The sequence below is a fragment of the Triturus cristatus genome, chromosome 7, assembly GCF_964204655.1.
Source record: "Triturus cristatus chromosome 7, aTriCri1.1, whole genome shotgun sequence".
Taxonomy (NCBI): domain Eukaryota; kingdom Metazoa; phylum Chordata; class Amphibia; order Caudata; family Salamandridae; genus Triturus; species Triturus cristatus.
In genome coordinates, this window is record NC_140590.1 from 125,739,186 (window position 1) to 125,764,227 (window position 25,042).

Sequence of the window (25,042 nt, forward strand, 5' to 3'; positions counted from 1 at the left end):
CAAACCTAACAGAGGCACACTGGATTGCTAAACAAGAAAAATCCACTTTCTAAAAGTGGGATATTCAAACCCAGGATATACAAATCATCCTTACTAAAAGATGCATCTTTATATTCTGATTTCAGGCATACTAAACTCCATTTCCTATCTTGTTCCTAGGGGTAGTTATACTTATAAGATGTTATAAGTAAGCTCCCTATTCTATCCTATGGGACAGATATTTCACTATCAGGACATGCCACATACATCAGGGCATGTTCTACCTTTCACATACACTGCACCTGCCCACCTTGGGCCTACCATAGGGGTGACTCGCATGTAAGAAAGGGGAAGGTTAGGGCCTGGTAAGTGGGTGCACTTAAAAAACAGTGCTCGTGGGGTCTGAAGAATCTAAACCTTAGGCAGTATTAGGAAGTGGGTGCACTTATCAGGTCGACAGTATGAACTGCACACAGGCCCTGCAATGGCAGGCCTGAGACCCTTGTACGAGGCTGCTTGTGTGGGTGGCACAATCTGTGCTGCAAGCCCACTAGCAGCATTGGGTTTACAGGTCCTGGGCTCACACAGTGCACTGTACTAGGGACTTTTTAATTATTTTTTTATAAAACATTTATTGAGCAGAGCATTAGGGACATTTATAAAACAATCTTTTCAGGTGCCTTGAAAATAAAACCCCTTTAAATAAAACATACAAAATATTAAAATCCAAAAGTCAAGCCATTTTTGATGAGCCAAAAAGTACATGATAACAATTGATAGACATAAGCCTGTCCTTCAATAGAAATTGTACAGCGGGTAAAAGATACAAATACAAGATTAAAACAGATCACTAGCATGGTCTGGCCTGCAGCACTCTCCCCACCTAATTTAAGTTCTTATCTCCCCCCCCCATCTTACAAGTAGAAATAGTTATAAATATAAAATCTCCTGGCTTTCTAAAGTGCTGATATGCTAAAGTGCAATAGTTGACCTGGCATCTATACCGTCCCTCGACTTTAAGAGTAACTAAATATTTCCATGTCGCTGTAAACTTTTTTGTTGCCCCCACCCGCTTTGCGTAAGCTTCTTCAAATATCCGGGTATGATTCATCTTGTTTAACCATCTGTCATATGGAGGTACTTCGGCCGACCTCCAATTTTGGAGTACTAAGGAACGAGCCGCGAGAGAAGAAATCGCTAAAAAGGTCTCCTCTGATTTTGACAGATTTGTCCCCATACTCGTTATACTGAAGAGGGCAGCCTCTGCTGTTGGATCCAACGACTTCTGGAATGCCCGGCTTATGGCCGCAAAGATCCTGCCCCTGAATACCCCTAGCTTTGGACATGTACAAAATGTTTGTAGCCATCCCCCTTCCCCTTCTGCCCGACAGTGAAAACATCTATTCTCCACTTCTGGATATTTCTTATCAAGAGCTTTCGGAGTGAAATATGCCATCCATCAGGACAAAAAAGCCATTCTTTTAAAATTGGCGGCTCTTACAGCCTTACTACCTAACAGGGATATGGCCTGCCACTCCAGGCTAGAAAAAGTACATTGAGTCTCCCGGGCTACTTTCTCCAGAAATTTCTCAACCAATGGAGACTCATTTTGGGTACGCAACAACCGATACCAGTTGCCCACCCCTCTCACGTTGCCTCTAAATAGAGCGGACGCCAGATTAGTTGGAGCACTGCCAGAGAGAAAATTATATCTATTTAGAAAATATACAATTTGTGAATATTAAAAAAAAACAGGTTTATTTCTATCACCGCATCTATCCAGTACCTCTTGCCAGGAAATCACTTTTCCCTGCGTTAAAAAGTGCCCTAGTTCTTCCAGACCACCCTCCTTCCAAATATTAAGATGATTAAAGTGAATTTGAAGGCCCAAACTTTTGCACTCATTTAATTTCAAAAAGTGAAACCACTAGACAATTCCAGGAGAGTTTTGTATCTGGTCCTTTTGGGGAGTTTTGTAGTTTTGAGAAAAGTTGGAATCTGCGAGCCAGCTTCTTGTCCCATTCTATCTAAAAAAAAAATCATATAATGACCCTTTGGAAGACAATAAACACTCTATTAAATCCAAAATCGCAGATTCATAATATGTTCCAATATGCGGTAGTGCTAACCCACCTTAATTAATATCAAGTTGTAGCACTGAGAGTCTAACTCTAGGAGCCTTCTTCTTCCATACTAACGACCTGAACATGGGTTCAAGCTCTTTGAAGTAACTGTTGTTGTTTTTAATTGGTATATTTATGAATAAGAAAATTAATAGGGGAAAGCATGGACATCTTTAAAAAGGGCAACCCGACCTATCAAAGATAACGGTAAACACGAGCAGTTAGTCCAACAAATTCTTAATTTTTCCGCGCGTGGCCTCTTAATTCAATTTATATAGCTGTCCATATTGATTTGTAACAAAGATCCCCAAATACCGTATTGGATCTGACTTAAGGGCCTGTTGTTTCAAATTTGCCGTGATAAAATCCGTATCGGTGTTCAAAATTAAGATCTCAGTTTTATTTTGATTAATTTTACAACCCCCAATTAGTTCAAATTGGCTAAATTTGGTTAAAACCCAATTCATATTCTGGCTTTCGGGGCTAAGATATAAAATAATGTTGTCAGCAAACCACTTTAGTTTAGCCATACCTTAAATCGGGGCATTGATTGCTAAATGTCCCTGAATTTTGAGAGCCAGGGTTTCAATAAAAAAAGTAAATAGTAAGGGAGACAGCGGACACCCTTGTCTGGTCCCGCTGTTTATATTTACAGACCCAACGTGGCTAGCATTCATCACCAGCTGAGCTTGGGCCCCCTGGTAGATGTCCCTAAGCATAGTTATGACCAAAGACGGAATACCGAACCTGCCTAAACAATAAAACAGGGCATCCCCGGTAAACCAGGTCGAACGCCTTTTCCTCATCGACCATCATGGTGCATACCGGAGTCTTATTAACGCTGAAAAAATTAAGCGCCTGAATCAGGAACCCAGTGTTGGAAGACATCGACCTCCCAGCAACGAACCCCGACTGGTCTCTGTGGATCACTTCCTGGGCTAGAGGTGTAAAGCGCTGCGCCCAAGTCTTCATCAAAATCTTATAATCGGCATTAAGAAGATTAATTGGTCTAAATGAGTTGACATCCTTGGGATTCTTACCCTTTTTAACAAAACTGACCACAAGAGGCCTTTTAAACGCAGAGGGAACAGCACCTCCAGCCTTTACATAATTAAAAAGCTTAGTTAGAAAAGGGATCAACTCCTTGGCAAAGACTTTATAAAATTCTATGGGCAGCCCATCGTCCCCGCAGGCCTTTGCTCCCACAATTGACTTTAGGACTGCCAAAATCTCTGCAGAGGATATATCTCTTTGAACCTGGTCTACCAGGGTATTAGATAGCCTCGGGAGTTCTACCCCTTCGCAGTAATTATGTATCACATCCTGGCTAACCACATATGTAGTAGTGTAAATCTGTTGGTAATGTTCCACAAAAACACGGGCAATCCCCTCCCTGTCGGTCACTGCTAGTCTGGTCTTTCGATCCAAAATCTCCGTAATTAGGGCTGCTTCCTGTCGCGTCTTAGTAGACCCAGCTAGTAGCTTACCCACCATCTGACTCTCCTCGTAAACGCTGTTGGTAGGTCCGTGAACTATTGATTTCTTCAACTATAAAGTAGTCCCTTTGCTCTTTTTCCAGGTGGCCCTGTAAAGAGGAATTTCTGTGGCTTAAAGCATTTTCGACGGCTAGCTGTAATTCAGCTATTTCCGTACGTGGAGATTTTAATTGGGCTGCTGAAAAGGTAATCATGTGTCCACGAACAGCCACCTTAAATCCACCCCATACAGAGAATGGTTTGGCCGTCCCCTCATTTCTATTGAAAAAATCGAATATCCACTCTATTAGACCTTCTACCCATTGAGGATCCTGGAGAAGGAGGCGATCCATCTGCCACCTGGGTCTTGTCCTCCTCCCATCCTTTATTTCTATTTCCACCCTGACATAAGAGTGGTCCAAAAATGCATTCGCTCCGATTTCTGCCTCGACAAGGTTCAGGGATCGTGAAGTTAAAAATAAAAATCTATACGTGATGCAGTATGAAACTGGCGAGAGAAGCAGGTGAAATCACCAGTTCCTTGATTAACTTTACGCCACAAATAAATCAGCTGAAGGTCTTGTATTAAAGCCTCAAAGTCTCGTTTAGTCTTTGGCTTCAGTTGTTTCTTATTATTATTTGAGGTGTCTACTCTCAGATCTTGGATATAACTAAAGTCCCCTCCCAGAGTAATCTAGCCTTGGACCCCTCTTAAAAATTCATGAAGCGTTGATAATACTGAGGGTCATCCATTATTGGATAATAATAGTTAATGAAATTTAATATATTCCCGTTTATCCTCACCATCACCCATACCCACCTTCCTTGAGGATCTCTCTAGACTTGGCCAAATTCCCAAGCCATACTTCTACAAAAATAAATGGCTACCCCTCTCATTGCCACCTCAGCTTAGGCAAAAACGGCTTTAGAGAATGCCCCAGGGATAAAAGGCCTTGGTGAGTTTGTTTTTAAATGGGTTTCTTGCAGAAAGAGGACTTGGGGTGTAAAAGTGGCCGACCATCTAATAAGCCCTTTGTATTTTTGTCCATTTAACATACCGTTCATGTTAACCGACATGATATGACAAATTCTAGCCATTTTCATGTTTCAAGTAAATCCAATGACCATTTTGATTCAAGCCCCTATACCATTCATCTAAGTGCCATTTGCATCTGCTCTTTTTACTGCCATTCACCCAGACCCACCGACCCCGTGAGTCCCCACCCCCCCAAGAAATGGGGTAAACCTTGGTAACCATATCTCTCCGGCCCCCCCCCCCCCTACTACACTATGGGGTGTCCTGGACCTGCACCCTGGGTGACCAACCCCCTCACACAGCAATGGAGTTTAACAGATCAAATGTAACCGCAGATTCATTTTAAAGAAGAAATCTCTTTCAATAATTCCTGGGCTTCTTCTATGCTTGAGAACATATGGAATTTTCCTCTCACCAGCACCCTGTGCTTTGATTGCTCAGCAATAGAAGCCTGCGACCCTTGAGCTTTGAAGAGATACAAGAGTTTCACAAACTCTTTACGCCTATGTGCAGCTACCACAGACATTTCTGGAAAAATCTGTCATTTAGACCCCTTATTGATGAAAAACTGTCTCTGCTGTATTGCCTTTGCCAAAATGTTCTCTTTCACACGGTAGTCTGCAAACTTAGTCAAAATAGTACGTGGAAACTTGGGATGAGCTGGAACACGATGAGCCCTCGTTAGTGTTAAGTCTCCAGTAAACTCAGGTAGTACCTTTTTGTTTAATAAATGATTCAACCCACTGGAGAGCATTGGCTCCCTCGCTTTCCTCGAGTACCCTGACAATCCGAAGATTCGAACTACGAGAATGGTTCTCCAATTCCTCAAGTTTATTCTCAAGGACCATTTTGTCTTTCGATGCGGAGTTTACTTTCATAAGCATGGAATTCATCTGATCCTCTAGCAAGGCAATCCTCGATTTGGCCTCTTGCATTCTAGCAGGGAAGTAACCACAGCCTCCTCGATTTTCCCGAGCTGATGATGTAAGGCAGCAATCTCATTCTCCTGAGATTTCTTCATATCTCTAATCTCATTCAAAATGAGATTAAGCATGGTCTTTATTTCAAGCTGTTGCGTACTGGCTCCTCCACTTAATAGTTCGGGTTCTTCTTGATGAGGTTTGCCATCCAATCTGACTGACTGGTTTGGCCATTGCGGACCATCTTATCTAGGCGTTCGGGATGATAACTGAGACTGCACCCTTCCCTCCAGTTGTTCTAGGGTATCTTCTGCATAGGGAGACTGAGCAAGAGCCGAAAGCTAAACTGATGGTGTTGGTGGTGCTAGTGTACTGGCCGGGCTGTGCCTCTGGCAAGGTCAGAGTAGCTGCCAAAGGTACCGGGGCCCGGAGAGGAGGAGATATGAACAGAGTCTGCGAAGAGTTAATTGACACTTCTTCTAGTACAGTTTCAGAAGCCTCATTTGATTTTGGCAGAGCAGCCATAGTTTGAGCAATTGTAGGCTGTGCGCTCTTTTTAGAGACAAAGGAAAGTCTTTAGAACTTTTTAGCTTGACCTTTTTAATCATTGTCGCTGGCTCGCTGGCTCGCTCATTCTCTCCAGTGGCGGGGCCATCCACTTGAATCGAACTGATAGAACTGATAGAAATATCCTTCCCTGACTGGGGCTCAGATGGCTCTTCTTCCGAGCTCTCAAAACTAGAGATCAGGCCTGACCGGTTTACAATATTCCCAGCTCTAGCTTTTGAAAAAGTTGCTTTTGCTTGGGCTGAGCGCATTTTGGCTTTAGGTACTGTTGAGGCGTCCACTTTAGCAAACACATTCTTCTGTTTTAGATGTTTTCCCATCTTTCCTTTAATCATGATACCTGCGTGTCAAATAGTTCAAGCACAAATAAAAATGAGAAAAAAAAAAACCTGCCAGATTATGCCCGCTGCCCCAAGTCCTCTCTGCTGGCAGGGTTGCACTAGAATGCTTAATAGTTGCTTTTCAACCTCTGAGTTGGGTGTTTTCTTTTTTCTTTCCCTCTTCCCTTTACTGTTGAATAGTCCAGCTGCCCAATTTCCTAATATGCGCTAACGCTTCACACCAAACACCTCGCTGCAAACCTCACCTCGCAGCCGTCGTGCGTTTGCCTCATTCAGATGTCCTCCCGGGAGCCCAGATCGACGTCCGCGTCTCCATTAGCTGACACTCTTCCTCTTCCACTTCTTTAAACGGTGCCCTCCCAGCAAATTGCCGATTCTCACCTTAAGCACCACCTTGACTCAGGTGCTCCGTTTACCCAACTCTGAACGCCACCAAGACAGCGCGGGTCCTGCTCCAAACCCCCGCCAAGCAGCCTCTGTCGTCGACACATCCAGAAACAAGCATTTACAATGCAATGGTCTCGGCATTGGTAAAGTTAGAGCTATTGGCATTGCTCATGACATTATTTTTGTTTATGTTTTTTGTTTTTAAAACATTTAAAGAAACGGCATTGTCATGAGCAATGGCAATAGCTCTAACTTTAACAATGCCGAGACCGTTGCATTTTAAATGCTTGTTTTGGGTAGGCACGGGCGATTAAGTGATTTGCCCAGAATCACAGAATGTGGAGCGTCCCTGCTGAGACTCAAACCCGATTCCCCAGCTGCGAGGTGACCGCCCTAGCCGTTAGGCCACATTCTCTCCCCATTAATGGAGCCAAGAAGCTTTACGTGTATGACACGTAAAATTTACAGAATAAGAGTAAGTGAATCATAGACTGAGTAACACCATTACAACACAGGCATGCAATCACATCTAAGTTGGTGTGATACCCTATTGGAAAGCAAAGTAGGTCTTTTACTGTCTGCCCTGGATCTAAATAATAGAGAGCGCTCCCAGGTCCTCCTTGGTTTCGATATGTAGCTACCTGATGTAACCTCCGTATTCATGGACAGATATTTTCCAATCAATGCTTTCCTATACTCCTCCAAAACCCTCTTATCAAGCGATTGTGCTAATAACATTGATGAAACTTTTCTTTTATTAATGGATACATGTGTGGTGGTATCAGAAAAAGCATATGACAGACCATCCTCATCAAAAGAGCTTTTCACGTAAGCCAACCATGGGATTGACATACCTTTGTCACAATTCAAGCAGTCACTAATTATAGCCCTTGTTAGTCAGGCATCCTCATGTTAAAAATATGTAATAGTTCATCCATTAGTTCCCTTCTTAATGATTATTTGGCTTTTATCTTTGAGCAAATTCACAGGACTGGAGAAAATATAAACACGACTGGGACAATTTAATTTAAAAATGTATGAATAAACCCATCTAGTTTTATGTTAAAAGAAGCCTGTACACTACGGGCTAGGGACGTTCTATCTTGTGTACACCACAGTCTGATTCTCCACATTGCCAATTGAAAACGGGATACTGCATAGACAGTTAAGTAACTTACATCGTTCTTAAATATTTGGAATGCAATAATATGAGCTGTGGTGCCCATGACCTGGCAAATAGGGATAAGCCACTTTTTCCTGGATAATGTATAGGTGGGGCAGAGAAAGAATACATGCTCTATAGTTTCCCTCTCTGCTCCACAAGTGGGGCAAAAACGTCCCATTAAAGCCAGTTTTTTTAGGGGCTTGATAGCATCAAAAAAAAATTCAAGGCTGTTGGATACTTTAACTTTGAGAAATTGGTCCCTCATAGTGCCTATATTGGAATCTGACCCAATTTAAACTGATAGTTGGGTTTGATCGTGGATTTGCTGTTGGCTGGGTGGTTCTTGCATGCTTCCCATAGATCACTACACCCAATCTTGCCTAGGGTGTCTCTCACATATTTGAACCACAGGATATTTCATGTTTCCACATTTTTCATGCATGACTTCCGAAAATCCTAATCCTGAATGTATGATGGTGTACACTGCAAGTAGCAAAATTGCAGAAACAACTTTGCCTGGGTTGGGATTCGGATGTAGAATCAGAAAACCTGAGTGCAAAATCAGGGAAGAAATGACTCCGCATACTGAATTTACTTTTTTTTTTTTTTTTTTTTTTACAAGTTAATCACTGCCACGAAGGCTGACTTTCCACTCACATTACCAGAGATGGGCAAAAAAAAAAACGAACAGTCGACTCAGCAACATGTCAGATTAAGAAACTTGTGTTTATATGCTGTGCTTGTATGAACGGGCTCCTACCATTTGTACACAAAATCTACCCATTTTGGACACGGGACCCCCTTCTAACCACAGCCGTTCAGCACAAGCCGTACAAGTTTAAAACAAGCTTTTTCAAAGCAGGAATTTTTAAAATTCCCACCGTGACTGTTGCACCCCAGCAAGTACACACACACACACCAGAACAGCGGGGGATGCGTCAGTCTGGGCCTGCTCACTACAACGGATGTGACGTTTCACCAGTGGCGCGGGTCTTCAAGAAACCGAGCTAAAATCCATTCTGAATACACCAATGTCCCGAACACGCGCCATAAATGTGCTGCGTTTAACTAGAACGGATTTAAGCCATGCCTGAAACGTTCCAACTCATTTCATGAAACAACCTAGTGCATTCTGGGTGTTGCAGTTCTGGCTGGCTTGAAGTAACCCAATATGAAAAATGTAATAGCAATTGTCTGCATTTTAATGCGGGTTTAGAGATCGCCCTCGACCGCTCTCTAGCGTTTGTTTGCCCCGTTTTCACTGTTGATTTGCCCCTATAACTTCGAAATAAAACATTCAGAACTCAGCAGCGGGTGTAAATAGAAATCGATGCCGATTGAAAAAACGTTCAAAAAGGCAATTTTCAATGAAAAAAACAATACGAAATAGATACACAGCATAATTGACATTTTGGGCGAGGAGACATTTAAGTAACTTATAGAATGCCAGGTTCAACAAGCATTGAACACGCCCGACCATCGCTCTGGGAAAAGCGCTCACAGAAACCGAGGCGCAGAGGTGGACCTGTGTCCGAGGAGTCCACGCCCGCCCCCTCCACTCCCCCCTCAAACCAAACACAAGTGACGGGGCTCATTCATGATCAGCATTGAATGAAGGCTTCGAGGGCAGAGGCCGGCCTGGCTCGCGGCAGCGAGGTTTGGAATAAAGGTCCAGCTTGTGGGTCACTCCTAGCCCTACACGCGCACACGTCTTTATGACCCTCCCCCCCCCGTTCATCCCTTCCGATGCCTCCCGCCCTCTGTTTGTGGTTTGCTCCTAAACGCTCACAAGTAAACACAGAACTTGGAGCAGATTAAAAAAAAACAACTGAAAGTTGAAGTATAAAAATCAAAAACCAGGATAACTTTTTCTGATAAACCTAACACAGGTAAATCACAATACAAAACACAAACCCTTTACAACCTCCCTCCCTGCAACCAACCCCACTCGCACAGTCAGAAACACCATCAAAATTTACTTTAAAGTTGCTTGCTGTCGCTTGCGAAGGATAAAAAGCTGTATCGCCGCGCCTTCTGCAGGGCGTCTGATGAAAGCGGCGGCCATGTTGGAATGGGTGTAAAAGAGAGGCGTATCTTATCAAAAGAAGTCCATTAAATGTTTAATTAGGTGATTACATTTAACACTATCGCAGACGCTCTAGCGAAAAACTAAAGTGCTGGTATTACTGGACACCGAAATTCTGTAGGGGTATCTGCAGAGAAAACGCCGCCTCCTTCTACCATGATAACCGCGCAGCCCTCCAAGCGGCCGAGACTTCCTGACCAGACGCAGTGTATCATGATGGCAGCGGCACAGACAGTGAAGGTAAGTCTGCGGTACCACGAAATACAGCCATGAAACTAAAGACATTAACAGCGCCACCGGAGACCTGTTCCAAAGGTTTCCTATTACGAAAGCCACGTGCGCCCTTTCACGAGGACTTGTGTGTTCGAGCTACACTCCCTCCACACGTTCAATAATAGTGCAGCACCGGGACAAAGTGTCCCTGCACCTCCGCACCAGCTCTTCGCAATCACGTCTCATTCACTTCATTGGTCTTGATTCGGGTTTACCGTTACTGAATCAGGAGCTAACAATTCAGGATCTGTGAAGTACAGTGTAAATCCACCGTACGCATACATTCAAAATGCAGATCTAGTGCAGCAACTCGCTTCCTACGTACACTGGTTTTCACGAGTCGCCCGAAACAGATAAGCGCTCCAGACTCATGCGTATGTATTTCATAGCTGCGAAGAAGGGGGCGATGGGAGTAAGCCATTGGCGTGAAAAACAAGGCAGAGCAAAAGGCACACCACCGCCTTTCTCCGAGGCAGAGAAGAACTGCCTCGGAGAAACGCAGCGTCCTTTTCGGATTCGGGGGCGTGTTTTGCTGTCTCCTCTCTGAGACTTTTCGCAAAAAACACGCCCCCGATCCGAAAAGGACGGGGTATGATTGGAGTGACGGGACCTCTTCTCCAATGGCTGGCCAGCATTTACTAGGCCAGCCAATGGAGAACAGGGGAGAAGAGGGGCGGGTTCAAGCCCCTCTTCTCCCAAGTCATTATCTCTCGCGAGCGAGACTGCGCAAGCGCAGCCATCGCTAGCCGAGACCTAAAAACGGCCGTGCAGAAAGAGGAGGCCACCACAAACGCCAGCCAAGATGTAATACCAGCCGACAGGAAAACGGAGAAACCGCCAGCAAAATCTCAACCTCGTGCAGCATGCCCGCTCAGGTATGCCGGGACTCCATTGCCTGGAGGAGGGGCAGCGGTCACCTGTGGCTGCACGGAGGCATGGTTCTCCGTAACCATCGCAGCCAAGCGCTATGCTTTCTTGTACTAGGGACTTATCAGTTACACAAATAAGCCAATTATGGAAACACTAATTCATGACAACAATTTACAGAGAGAGCACTAGCACTTTCCCAAAGCATCTAGACCAGCAAAAACGAAGTCCAACACACAGTAAAAACACAGGAGGAAAAGGAAAAAATACAGGAGAAACCCACGTCAGGGTTGCCAGGTCTAACACAGCGCAATTTCCTAAATACATAAGAGAAAAAACTAATTGTAAAGCAACACGGATATAAAGACGACCACATGTTGGTTACCTCTAATACACTCTTCATCGCCATAATTCTCAACGAAAGTGAAACAAGATAGTAAAACTAATAAAGTGTAAAAAGTCAATAAGGCTCATAGGATGCTGGAAAGGGAAGTGAGGGTTCAGGGGGGGGGGGCTGGTGTGTGTGTAAAGCTCGCAATCATCTGTGACAGCATCCGGGGGCTGTGTAACCTTCCGCCTTTAAAGGGCTTCAATGACATGATGATTCATAAAGTTGACAAAGAGTTAAGGCCTTATAGGAGTTTAAGAGTTTCTAATCCCCGCTTTGAAGACGCAGGGAGATCAGAGGACTTTAATGCGGACGCACAGGCAGGAAGCAGCAAACATTATGAATGATCCCATCCCAGGCGATGCGTTTCGGTAACTACATTATTTGCTTTTACTTGTACTCCATGTTTGTAATCAAATGATCATTGTTTGAAAACGCGACCTCGGTGAACGGAGTACTGTGTGGGTGCTGCTCCCACTCTCGCCTTTGCTCATATGCCTGTTTTCGTGGCACTATCTGTGATGTTCAGTTTCCCTCGGTCTCTCTGCTCGCGCATGCGCGGCTCCATAGCACTTTGTATTATTCAGTTTACGTTTCCTTACGCTCTTGTCTCCGCAGGTGTCTTCTGTTCCCAGGAAGATATACACAAGTATTTTAATGTGACCGTGCCCAATGCCGTCAGAGCTCAGCGTGGCCTGTGTGTCCTCATTCCCTGTCAGTTCACCACCCAGAAGGAGGCAGCTGGGCGTTCCCTTGGATACTGGTTCATTGAAGGTCACGAGAAATACCACCCGGCCGTGGCTTCCAACGATGAGAACAAAAATATCCGCTGGGACAACAGAGGCCGCTTCAGACTGGTGGGAGATGTGACGAGAGGGGACTGTTCCCTCAGGATCGATGACGTCAGGAGTTTGGATGGAGGATCCTACTACTTCCGATATGAAGACTCAAACATTAAATATAGTTATACTAGATTTCTTCTCCGTGTCACAGTAGTGGGTGAGTATGCCCTTACCTCTGCTTTTAATATTCGTAACCCCCTGCGCACTGCATCAGGCACATTTACAAAATCTCAAAGGCGCCCACAAGATCCTCAAATGTAAAACTAACATTAGATGGCTTTTGTAACCAAGTTACAACAAAAAAATGTTACCCTGCGAAATTGCATTATTTTTTAGACAGAGTGCGCGTGATATATATGGGCTCCAATGAAGGGTCCGACGTCTTTCACTGCACTCAATGGCGAAAGCGGCAGAAACTCTTTCCGTTACATGTCTGTTTTTTTACTTACAGTACAATGAACCATCGTCTCGTTTTTCCCCAAAAGCATTTTTGCAAGACAATATCCACACTAACAATGTTTTAGTGGGCTCCTTTTTCAGGATATTGCCTAACATTTTGTTCAAATTTATAACGTGTGTCCAGTTCCTAAAGCTTATATTTCGTTTTGAAGCTTCACAAAATTAGAGAAAAAACATCTGTGCAACTTCACACGCCGCTAGTAAAGGCCACGTGCATGAGTAATGGCCGATTGTGCCAAATACCAATAATGACGAAAGGTGATATGCTTCTAAGAAATGCTTTTCATACGTATACACATTGTTCCCCTTCAGTTAGATGCCTAGGCTGGTAAACAAAACAGAAATATTTACAAAGTAAAAAGTCACAGAAAAGTATTTTCTTTTAGTTTCACAGCGCTGCAACTATTGGTTTCAAATAGTTTAGCTAGAACAGCGTTAAAGCAGGCAAGCAGCATGCCAGGCAGGGGGTGCACAACACATCTTAAGCACAGTATTAACATGACAACTGATGTCTATGGCGGTAGGTATCTAAGGTGTCTATGGTAATAGGCCTCTGTAAGCTGCATGTGGCCTTAGTCTACACCGAGTAGTTACTGCTGATGAAAGAACTAACTTACTATTCATTGCGGAGTTCTAAATGTAAAAGTATTCAGTTGGTGAACTGTGGAAGGGAATTGGACAGCGCATGAGTATTGTTCATGATGGCTGCACAGAAGCAGGGGCTGTTCTGCCAGAGACTGTCACTGCTGACAGATTCAGCCATTCAATTATGAGACCATCTCAGTAGTTTCCTGAACTTTAGATATCTTGGACGCTAGATTGACAGTGTTCCAGTGCCTTGTACCTGTGCTCCAAGGGGTGTCCACTGTCCTTTACTTATTTAAACTTTGGTTGGTGGGAGGTTGGTTTGGGTTAATGAATGTTCATTTTTAAATCTGGTATTAGCCAAGACCTTTTCCCAAAAATGAATGCCATAAATAACATACTTACATAAAGGGACGCAGCCCTCTTCAACCATTGGTCTGGTCTTGTGTCATTCACATTTTGCTTCCACCCACTACAGCCTGCAGCATAGGGCAGTGGATCAGCCTACTTCAACCACTGGCAAGCTTAACCTTGAGTGACTGCATTTATCCCTTTCACAAGAAGCACACCTAGACTCAAGCTAGTTCCATTCAGTGTCAATGTTCTTGTTCCTACTTTATTATTACTTGCGTGTTGCCTTTGTTTGTAGAGCCTGAGGTGAGAGCAGAACACTTTCTATCAGATGAGAGCACAGGGCATATTCCAGGTTTATAATTTCCAGTTCCATCCAATTCTGTTGTAAATTCCATTGGAGGTGGTCTATGTTTATCTGACTGCTGCTTTTCCACAATCTACCAGCAGCTCTTGTGAACGCTGAATATAAGCTCATAAAGGTGCTCTTTGTGCAACTCTGCCTGCCGTTTCTTTCTTCTTTCTTTTCTTCCTTGTTTTTTATCTTTCCTGCTTCATTTAATTTCTTTCTTGTCTTCCCGCTTTCTTGTGTTCCTTCGTTCCTTTATCCTTTCTCTTGTCTCCCTTCTTTGCTTTCTTTCTTGTTTCCTTGTTTCCTTTTTTTCTTGTCTTCCTTCTATCATTGTTTCGTTTTCTTTGTCTTCCTTCTTTCATCCTTGTCTCACTTCTTTCCTCTTTCTTTCTTGCCCTCTTCTTTCCCTTTTCCTCTTTTTTGTTATCCTTCTTTCACCTTTTCCTTTTCTTCTTTCTTGCCTCTTTTTTCTTGTCTTCCTTAATTACTTTTTCCTCATTTCCTTCCTTCCTCATTTCTTCTTTGTCTTCCCTTGTACCTCTTTCCTCTTTTTCTTCTGTCCTTCCTTCCTTCTTTCCTCGCTTTCATTCTCAAAGACTGATTAGCTTTTTTAAGCACTTTTGATTTTACAAAAAAATTGTGTATGATATAGTTAACAATAGGGTAACTTCATCCATTAGTCTGTGGTTCTGTCATTCACATTTTTCTTCCACCCACTCCAGTGTGCTTCAAGGGGCAATGAGTCAGCCAACCTCAGGCTCCCTTCACCAGGGTTTGCTACCCTTTAACAAGAAGCATATCAACACACACTCAGTGGTTCCCTTCAGTCCCAGGTAGTACTATGGCAATTTGTGGGTTTGTTTTTTTTTAAGACTAAAACAACTTTCCCCTCAAGTCAGTGTTTTTTTTTTGATTGAAGAGGGCCCCAGTAGCGGGGCCGGACTGGCCGTACCGGACATAAGGCATTTCCCCATGACGCTGGAAGGGTGGAGGGCGTTTATTTTACTGAGGGTCGGTTTTTTAGCGGTGCTGCAATATCGGCCCCCAGTAACTAAAGCAGCAGTGCTTCACACTTGCGCTCCCCTTCCCCAGAGGCTGGTCTGACTAAATTGCCAGGGCCATTTGAGTTCCCACTCCGACCCTGCCCAGCAGCTTCTTGTGCAATAAAGGTTTGCAAAAACCATGATAAAACAGGAAGGGCCTGATTCACAAAAGTAATCTGAGACAAAATCCTAACTTTACGACTTTCGGTATTCACAAAAGGCATTTAGGAGGAGTAAAGTTAGTATTCCTGCAGAGAAAAGATGTTTCCACTGTCGCTCATTTCAAATTCATTCCAATCCAAATTAGAGGACGTTTGCTGTAAAAAATAAAAATTAAATTTGTCCAGGACTGAGTGGATGTAATGTTAAACAACTTTACACACCAAACCTAATGGCTGTTGTATGCAAAATATACTATGCAAAGCAAGGCATCCTACTGAAGCCGAAAGAGGTACATGGAGACCTTTGCTGCCAGAATAATACACAATAATTAATGATGTATTCGACCATACTAATCTCTTAATTGTTGTATCTTAGGTCTTGAAGATAAGCCCACAATCGATCTGCCACCAGCACTGACCGAGGGTAAAAATGTGAGCGTCAACTGTACGATCCCCGTGAGATGCTTGAGAATGCCCCCAAGCATCACCTGGACTGTGGACTTTGCACATTCTACAATACATCGCTCAGTTAACGCTGCTAATGGTACCCAGACCCACATATCTGAAATCAGCTTCCAGGCTAGCAGAGAGCAGAACCGCAAAGAGATGATTTGTATTGCATATTTTCCAACCGTGGGACTATCAACTAGAAGTAATGCTATGCTCAATGTGGAATGTAAGTACAGTTTTAATGGATTTATTGAAAATATGCTTTGTGTGCATTCTTTTGGCAAATACCATTGATGAATGAATCAGACTTAATAAGCAGTGATTGAATCACTGAATTATTTGTCCTGCATCACTTCCTCTTATCTCAGTACTGGAGGAGTTCACAGATGAATGACTGAAAATGTGACAAGCACTTTGCTGCCTTTTTGCTAGGTTCACGCAATAAAAATGCATGCTATAAAAATACTCCATACATACATGCATACATTCATAACATTCCACTCAGGATTCTGACTCCGTCATCCAAGCTTTAATTTAGCCACACACAACATATCCGTGGGCTAGAAGTAATGGAGTAGCAAGAGTGCCCTGGGCACAAATGCCAGCAGGAAAAATGTCTCCCATGCATTAGCTAATTTATAATAATAAAAGGAACTAAATTTGGGGTGCGATAAGCCCTCACACCTCTGGGATGTAGTGATATTGCTGCTGACCCATTATAGACAGCTGTGCTCTTAGTTACATGCAATGGTAATCAGTCAGTAGGTAGACATGCTGCAGATTAACTGGAGAGAATTCTCAAACTTTCACAAAGACAAAGGGCAAGATTTACAAACCTTTTGTGCTAGATTTGCGTCACAAATCTGACGCAAACCTGCGCAACACATTTTTGTGAAGGATAGATAGCCAAGGAAAGTTGCCTAAAATTAACACCATGCAATGCATAGTGCTGCTTTGTGTTGATCTATGTCAGAGGGACTTTCATGGGTGGTCCATGGGCGTTCCCATGCAACCTCCTGTGGTTTTTGATGCAAAACCCTATCTGCTAACAATAGTAGGCAGGGTTATGCAACAATAAATAATGCTGGTTCAAAGCGGGCATTAAAAAGGCGAAATGCTTTTATTTCTCCTTTCTTTTCCGACTTTGCATGTGTGCTGCACTGTACAGCACACATGCAAAGAAAGAAACGTTTTAAAGGTAATGAAAGCATAGTATTTTGTTCTGGAAGGACAGCCTTCCAGTACAAACCATATGCTGGATTCAGATGTATGCAGACACCCTTTCACTACAGTGCAAAGGTGTATGGATGTTTGCAGGGCTGGCTAATTGCGTGCCATCGCTTGGGAGAGGGGACGAGAGTGCCATATCTCTGTAGATATGACCTTCTTTTGCTCTCTCATTGTCACACAATGTAGCAAAGCACAAGGCTAGCGGAATCCCACTTTTTAATCTTCTAATTTGTACCATAAACTTCTGTTTTTAAACAGGACTGTGATCTCTTATTGGGGATATACTATATCCTACTGGATGGAGAAAGAGTTAACCCCACGTGTTTGTTATTCAACCTACTATTTTGGCCCTGAAGAAGTCCAAAGTTGGACGAAACGCGTCGGCTGCTTTTGCTGTTGTCGGAAGTTTTTAAAAAATTGCATGTTAAACTGCATAATAAAGAAGAAGCTTTTGGAAAACGAACTACCCTAAAGATTTGGACTCACTTAAATTGCATAGGTTGAGTGGTGCATTTGGTGCTGTTTTTTTGTAAATGTAGCAAAGCATCTTTGGGCGCTGCATTGCGCTTCCTGGTATCTTTGTAAATCGGGCCCTTAGTGCTGAAATACCTCACAGCCAGCATCAAGCAGCAGCTACTTGAAAAAACAATAAACAAACATAAATAGCTATTTATAGTCAATAAATAAACATGCCTTACGTTAACCCCTTCCATGCTCATGACGGAACGGTTCCGTCATGAGCCACGGTTGAGCTGTGCTCATGACGGAACCGTTCCGTCATGGGCCCGCCCGCGCACGAACCCTTCAGCACCGCGGCGGAATTCGCCCAGCGCTGAAGGGGTTAATAGAGTGCATAATTAAGTAGTATATTTTCAATGTCACATACAATTCTCCAACTGGGTACCACATGGTCTCCTAGGCATAATACTTATACCATGGAGCCCTCTGAAGTGATTGAAAAAGCAACATGCAGTGCTCTATAAAACTAGCAAATAGCATTGACAAACTATAGGTATTTTGAGAAACAAAAAGCACAGCCAACAGATATTGACAGGTTGTAAGCCAAAGCAGGTCTGGGATGGAAAGAAATATCCAGCATCAAACAAGAAAACTCAGCCTGGCACAGTAAATGGTATACCAGGCACAAATCATCACTGCAGAACAAACACTCAGAGTTTTGGAGCTTTGTGGGTATTTAAATGTCATTAGTAGCTTATAGAAAAAATTGTCTCTAAGCCAGAGGCTTTAGCAGCTTGAAAAGAGATTTCTAGAATTCTCAGCAAAAATGGTGGTATTCTCCACTGATTCTGCTTTATTTTGATTTAATGACTAATGGAGGTTGCCTGTACAAGTGTTGATGTGGCTGTTGTAAAGACACACCCGTTTTTGACATCAACCATTCTTCACTTTCAATCAACTCTGCATCATGTCAAGTCAAACTGAATCCTATTTTCTAAGGATATTAATTTGAGCTTTGCAGAGTGGCTGCACCACCACAGCTAAAGAATTCCCCCACCATATTCAAAGGTGGAGAACCACAGGATGTTCAATGGTGGCTTCTCAGCTGGCTCTGTCATTGGAAACCCCTGCTGTGAAGAACCATCTCCAATTGAACTGACTGGTGATATTTAAAGCTGCACCACCCTTGTAGGGGTGGATGGTGCTTGCCGGATTTCCTTGTTGTGTCCTTCATGTGGGGCATGGCCATCCAGGTAAGGGAGATCGTTCAATACCCTTTAACAAGGAAAAAGATCCTTGCCATCACGGCCATTGATATTTTATTTTTCAAGAACAAGCCCTCACGTTTGGTGCATTTTTACACAGTTGTTCTGAAGGCTTAATGATTCCCACCAAACAGATGGGGATTTTTAATCTGAGCCACGTGCAGTAGAACACCAGCTGCCTTCTAAACAAGTACCTTTTTTTTTGCATATATATATAGCACAAACTCGACCCGCAGGTATTGGAGCGCTTTACATAGCACCGTATTTACATTACATATTCAGGCACGGGGAGATTAAGTGATTTGCCCAGAATCACAGGATGTGGATGCGACCTCGAGTCTCAAACCCTGGTATCCTGCACCAAAGTCGGCAGTTTAAGCCGACAGACCACATCCTCTCCCCTTCAAAGTAAGTTTAGAATGCATTTAAAGTGCATGCTATACCACACCAGTACAGCATGCTAGGCTAACCAGTTCCTTTGAGACAGCAACGAAACACTGCAATTCAGGGGAAGACAGCATGTAACTTTGAGAAAAACGATACAGATAGTGAAGACCAAAGATCTGAGTGGAAGGCAATGGAGGAGGCAAGTGATAAGGGAAAATAAAGTTATTATGGAACAGGTTAGCTCAAACATTATATCATATCCATGAATTGCATAAAAGAGAAGTCTTTGGTATTCTGAATCAAAGAGTAAAATAATTTAATTTTGTTATTTATGTAATGTTTATGACCACATTTGTCACCATTTCTAAGCATTTTAATGTACATGGGTATGTAAATAATAGTAGAAGTCCTTCTGAAAAAAACAATTCTAAATACTTTGCAAGCTTGCCATTCTCAAAGGTTGCAAAGCTTTAAAATGTGTAGAAAACAAATTGCATAAAAGCTACTATACTACTCTTTTTTTCAGAAAAATACACATTTAGTGGTTGAATTTGAACTCAAAAGTAAAGTTTTGGTATAAATGTATTTTAAAAAATCCTTTGCAGGAATTGAGCTCAAAAGTGAAGTATTGGGAAGATGATAAACTTACCTAATGAAATGGCAAAGTTTGACACTTTCACATAACTTTCATAGATTACATTTTAGTAGAACACATACTTCGTAAATACCGCTTGTTACCATTGCTCAGTTTTATGGCAATCCATTTATAAAGCTCTTGAGAATGAAATATTGGAGGCGGGGAGTCTGGCCACCGACTGACATGGTCGCCTCCACGTAGAGCTTCGAGACTCGAGGGGAGAAAGATTACCCGAACAGCTGTCAAAGAGTGTCAATGGAGCCAGAATGAAAGGCAACATGAATGAGATGACAGCGACCCAACTTTGAAGCTCTTTCTGACATGAGAGATGACAGTTAAACAGATTTCTTCGTTGAAGCCCTGAAGCACGTTACAAATCACTTGAACACCGTTCCTCCTTGAGAGTGTCTGTTAAAGAACAAGTAATTGTCAGCGAACACAGCCAGCTGCTCAAGAGGTCAGTGACTTTCCTTGTTTTTAAATCAGGTGGCTACCACAGGGGAATTAAATTACAGTTGAACTCTGGTTGGACTCTTCATACGGCACAGGGGAACCACATGAAAACCCTCAACACTGAGGAATAAGATTTGAAGAGCACTTCTTTTATCACCCACAAGGGTATCCATGCACTGTCCATAGGCACAGGGAGATTAAGTGATTTGCCCAGAATCACAGGATGTTGAGCCGACGCCAAGACTCAAACCTGGATCCCCATCTCCGATGTTGGCAGCTCTGGCTGTTATCCTCTCCCTTCACTTTTCTCACAGTTCTGACTCTGTTACGTGATTTTGCGAGTCCAGGAATGTTCCTGTCAGCAAGGTGTATGGAGTGAATGCAGTTAGGCAAGTCAGAGCTGTACACCATTCCTGCAGCTGACAGAGTTTGTGAAAAAAGTACTCATTCTGTCAGGAAACACAGCCAGCTTCTGAAGGGATAATAAGAAAAATTATATTTCTTGAAATTGAAAGGCTGCTGTGTGGTTTCGAATTGCTGTTTTACTTCTCACCAGGTGCGGGAGAAGCGTATGCCAACTTTCAATCCCGAGGTATTTCTCTTCATTTGACAGCTTAGACTCTACTGCACAATTAAGTTAACGCAGGAATTCCTATCGTTAGACGGTGTAGAGAGAATTTGGATAAGCAGGTGAAAGGTGTGCAACATTTTTGATACACTGTTTATCGGCGACACCGGTTTGAAAACATGCAGCCATAATCTTTAGAATACCAGAATTCTGTCCACATCCAAATATGTATTCACGTTTACGGTGTTACTACCTAACTGCTTTTTGAGGAAATTGGATACCATATTTGATTACTAGGCTGTACTTATTTATTTTCTTCTCTAACTAATAACAGTATGGCTAGTAGCAAATTGAATAGAAATCCTTTGTTTACATATGTAGTAGGGAGCACTTTACCTTTAGGCACTTCTACTACTGTCCCACAAGATACTACTTCTAAGGTACATATTTTAAAAGAGATCTCCACTGTGGGGCAGAGATTGGGACTATGGATGTCAAAATTTCAGATCTTGTGACAGAAATGAAGACAATACGGATGGAGCTAATCTCTTTTCACACCAAAGTGAAAACTCTAGATGGAAAAAAAACACCCTTTTGGAAGAAAAATTAGATAATGCGGAGTATTGGGGTCTGGATATCTGGCATTTAAAACAAAAAGGAACAGATTTGGGAGATAAGGCCAAAAGAAATAACGTTTAATTTTGATGGAATTGTAGAAAAAATGGAAGTGGATAATGATGAGAAGAGGTTGCTATTAACTTTTCTACCGCAGCTACTGGACATATCTTTGAGCATCCCCTTGAGTTGTAGAGAGCTCGCAGGATTTGGTCAGGAACTTCAACCCATGAATCTAGACCTAGACCGATTATTGCATGCCTCCTGCATCATGAACAGGTCAGCCAAATAATAACAACTGCTCGTAAACATGGTCCTTAAGGCTCGGAAGGCCATAAAGTATTTATCGCTGCAGACTTCTCTACTGAAACCAATGCCAAATGAAAAGTTTTCCTGCAACTCAGGCCAAGACTTTGAAAAAGGAATTTCAAATATGGTATTTTCGAACCTGCAACAATGTGGATCACAATGGATAGGAAATCAAGAGATTACACAGGGCCTGATGATCTGGTATGCTTCCTGGACAGTTTAGATGACTAACACATGGACTTAACACCACCACCCCTATACAAAACAACTATGAACAGTCAACTTCAATTATGGAATGAACAACAAAGCCACCTTACTGGTAGATTAAATGTCCATACCATTAAGAAACTGCCTGACAGAGATAAAGTGGTCCACTGTATACAGGTATTCACACAGAAAAATTCCAGAGACAAATTGATATAATCTCTATCTCTAAAGTCATCCATATCTTTTGATAAAGTAACTGATGATAAACTATCCACAATAACTTCTTCAAGGTATCTATATATATATATTACCTACTGGCGGTCGCCAGTAGGTAGTTATAGTTAGGACCCTCTTACCATAGGAAATCCGCAACATTCTATTTTGAATAATTTAAGTCTCGGGGGGATTCGTCAAGCGGGGGCTGAGATAAAAGGGGGGTCCCAAAACGCGTTTTTCCCATGCATTTTTCTATAGGACCTTTAGACAGAGCTACAGCCCGAACGGCTGAACAGAATTTAATGAAATTTGGCAGAGAGGTAGTCCTCAGGTCAAGGAAGTGCCTTTTGTAGGTTTGGTGTAAATCTGTTCAGTAGATTCTGAGAAAATAGCCTTTAAATCAATATATATATCTGAGCCAGCTTACGGTGCGCTTACGGTGCGCTTACCGTACGCGTACGGTGACGTGCGCGAGCGCGATTCTGATTGGCTCTTAGATCTTAGTAAACATTCGAATCGGTCGAAACCAGGAAGCGGTGGCCGCCATTTTGTGTGTTTCACTCAGGAAAAAAAGGGTGATAACTTGAAAAGGGGGCAAGGAATAGAGTTACAGACCCCATAACATTTAAAAGGGGGTCAAAGAAGGACAGAAAAGTACAAAAAAAACATTTATTAATTTTAAAAAAAATCGCGGGGTACGCGTACGGTAAGCTCACCGTACGCGTACGGTAAAAAAAAAAGAAAAAAAGAAATGAAATTCAGATTTAAGTGTTTAGATATTAGGGGGCTCTAAAAAGAGCCGTTGTGTTTATGAAGTGATTTTTTATTGGTACCTACAAGTAAGTACCGATGCAGAGTCTAAGGTTCAAGAGGAAGACTCTGTTCCCTTCATCATTGAAGTGCACACCATCTCCTCTATAAATGTCTTGCATGTCGTAACGCAAGTTGTTGTGGTAAATGGAACCCATACCATAGTCTCGGAGGAAAGCAGAAACAGATTTGTTGACGTGCTTTCTTGCTTTGTCAATCTGTGGACAGAAATGATTGGACCAGTTCCATTTTTGCCTTTGGCATATGTTAGAAAACACAAAAGGCAGTTTTAGGGAAAAGTGAAAACAGTTGTGCAAAGGTCTCCTTCATAAGCATTTCCAGACCTACCCCAGTCAAAGTGCCTAGGTCATTGCCACCACAGTGCACTATTATGAGGTCAGGGTGTTGGATTTGCATGAAGGATTTCACCAATGGCATCAATTGGTGCCACTTTAACCCTCTCTGACCAATCCATTTAATGTCTACATTTGGAAAAGCAAGGTCTCTCACCATACCTGTTTTCTCTGCATACTTTTCACTCCAGAAGACATAGCTGTGCCCTACAATCCACACTGTGAACATCTTCAAAGGAGAACTGGATGCACTCAGGAGGTGTAATTCAGTAGAAAGGTAAAAAGAAATGAAAGACAGTTTGGAAATGGAGGCATACATATTTTTTTTTTTTTTAAACTGATTGGCTGTTTCATACCATTCTAGAATAAAAACTAGGCTGTATGTGTAAATTTATAGAAGCATGTTTTGTATTGGTACAGAAAAATGTGTTACCAAAGAACAGTACTATGGATTTGCTGTTAGGTTTGAAAAGTCAAGCACTCCTGCTCTTTGGAAATGAAACATTGTTTGGTGAACTTCTGACCTAACTCTGCACAGCAGTGTTTCAAGAGCTGTTGCTATGGTAGCAGGCAGAAGTCAAGTTGGGTGAAGGGTACTAGGCAGAAGTCAAGTTGGGGCAAGGGTACTTTTGGAAAAGGGTTGGTTTTCAACCAATAGAAATGTGTGATTACATTTGAAAAAAAGGGGGAAGCACTGAGATTTGAAACTTACATGTATATGTGTGGAAAAAGAGAGGGAAAGTTTGCCATTATCTGGTTCTGCTGAGAGGAGAGAGGTGTACAGAACAGAGATCCTGGCTCTGATAATCTGCTGTTTGAGTGCCACATTTCTTTCACAACTAACTAATTTTAAAGGTGAGTTTAGAGTTTTAGAGGGGATGTATATGGTAAATTAAGAAATTAATAATAGAATTGGAATTCCTTTTGTTGAAGTTGTGTTTATCATTTTCTGTTTTGGGAGAAATTTAAATGTGAGGAACATGTAAAATAATATGGACTATGTTTTCACGATAAATTAAGGTGTACTGGTATAAATAAGGAATACTTTAAGGGTTTGAGGTTGCACTCAGTAATGCAAATACATTCAGCATCAGTAAGGCTGGTTGCCCTTGCTGGAGTGTAGTCAGTCACCCAGGCTACACATGTTGTTGGTCTCAGAAAGCTGTTTGGTATTGCTCTGGTGATTTTACATTTGCATTAGATGGAAAGGGGGAGGTATTTTTTTCTGCAGAAGCAGACTCTTAGCACACAGCCAGCTGTATATCCTGTGGAATCATGCATAGTATTCACAACCGAGTGGGGTTTGAGGTTTCAGTCCGTAATGCAAATACATTCAGCATCACTTAGGCTGGTTGCCCTTGCTGGAGTGTAGTCAGTCACCCAGGTTACACATGTTGCTGGTCTGAAAATGTTGTTTGGACATGTGCTTTTTTAAGAATCTGAAAAGTGGATTCATAATGTGTCAGACTGTAAAAGTACTTATCACTTGCCAAAAAAAAGAGTAGTAAGTGTGCTTTGAAATTGGCAAAGAAATTTCGTTTTTTGACTAATATGAAAACATGACTCTGTGTGCAAATAGCAATTACAGGCAGAGATTTATTGTGTATTGCTCTGGTGATTTTACATTTGCATTAGTAGGAAAGGGGGAGCTATTTTTTTATGCAGAAGCAGACTCTTAGCACA

At 42.4% G+C, this 25,042-nt stretch overlaps 1 protein-coding gene across 5 annotated transcripts in view; it reads left to right on the top strand.

The window, feature by feature from the left end:
- Positions 1-25,042, top strand: part of LOC146809012 (sialic acid-binding Ig-like lectin 13) — a 580,696-nt gene that overhangs the window by 353,458 nt on the left and 202,196 nt on the right. For 4 of the 5 annotated variants that reach the window (XM_085615801.1, XM_085615802.1, XM_085615800.1 and 1 more), the window contains 2 exons: positions 12,226-12,606; positions 15,777-16,076. In XM_085615801.1, the coding sequence (XP_085471927.1) occupies positions 12,226-12,606; positions 15,777-16,076 (681 nt within the window). The remainder of the gene's footprint in view (positions 1-12,225; positions 12,607-15,776; positions 16,077-25,042) is intronic. The other variant, XM_085615804.1, reaches the window with a different exon arrangement.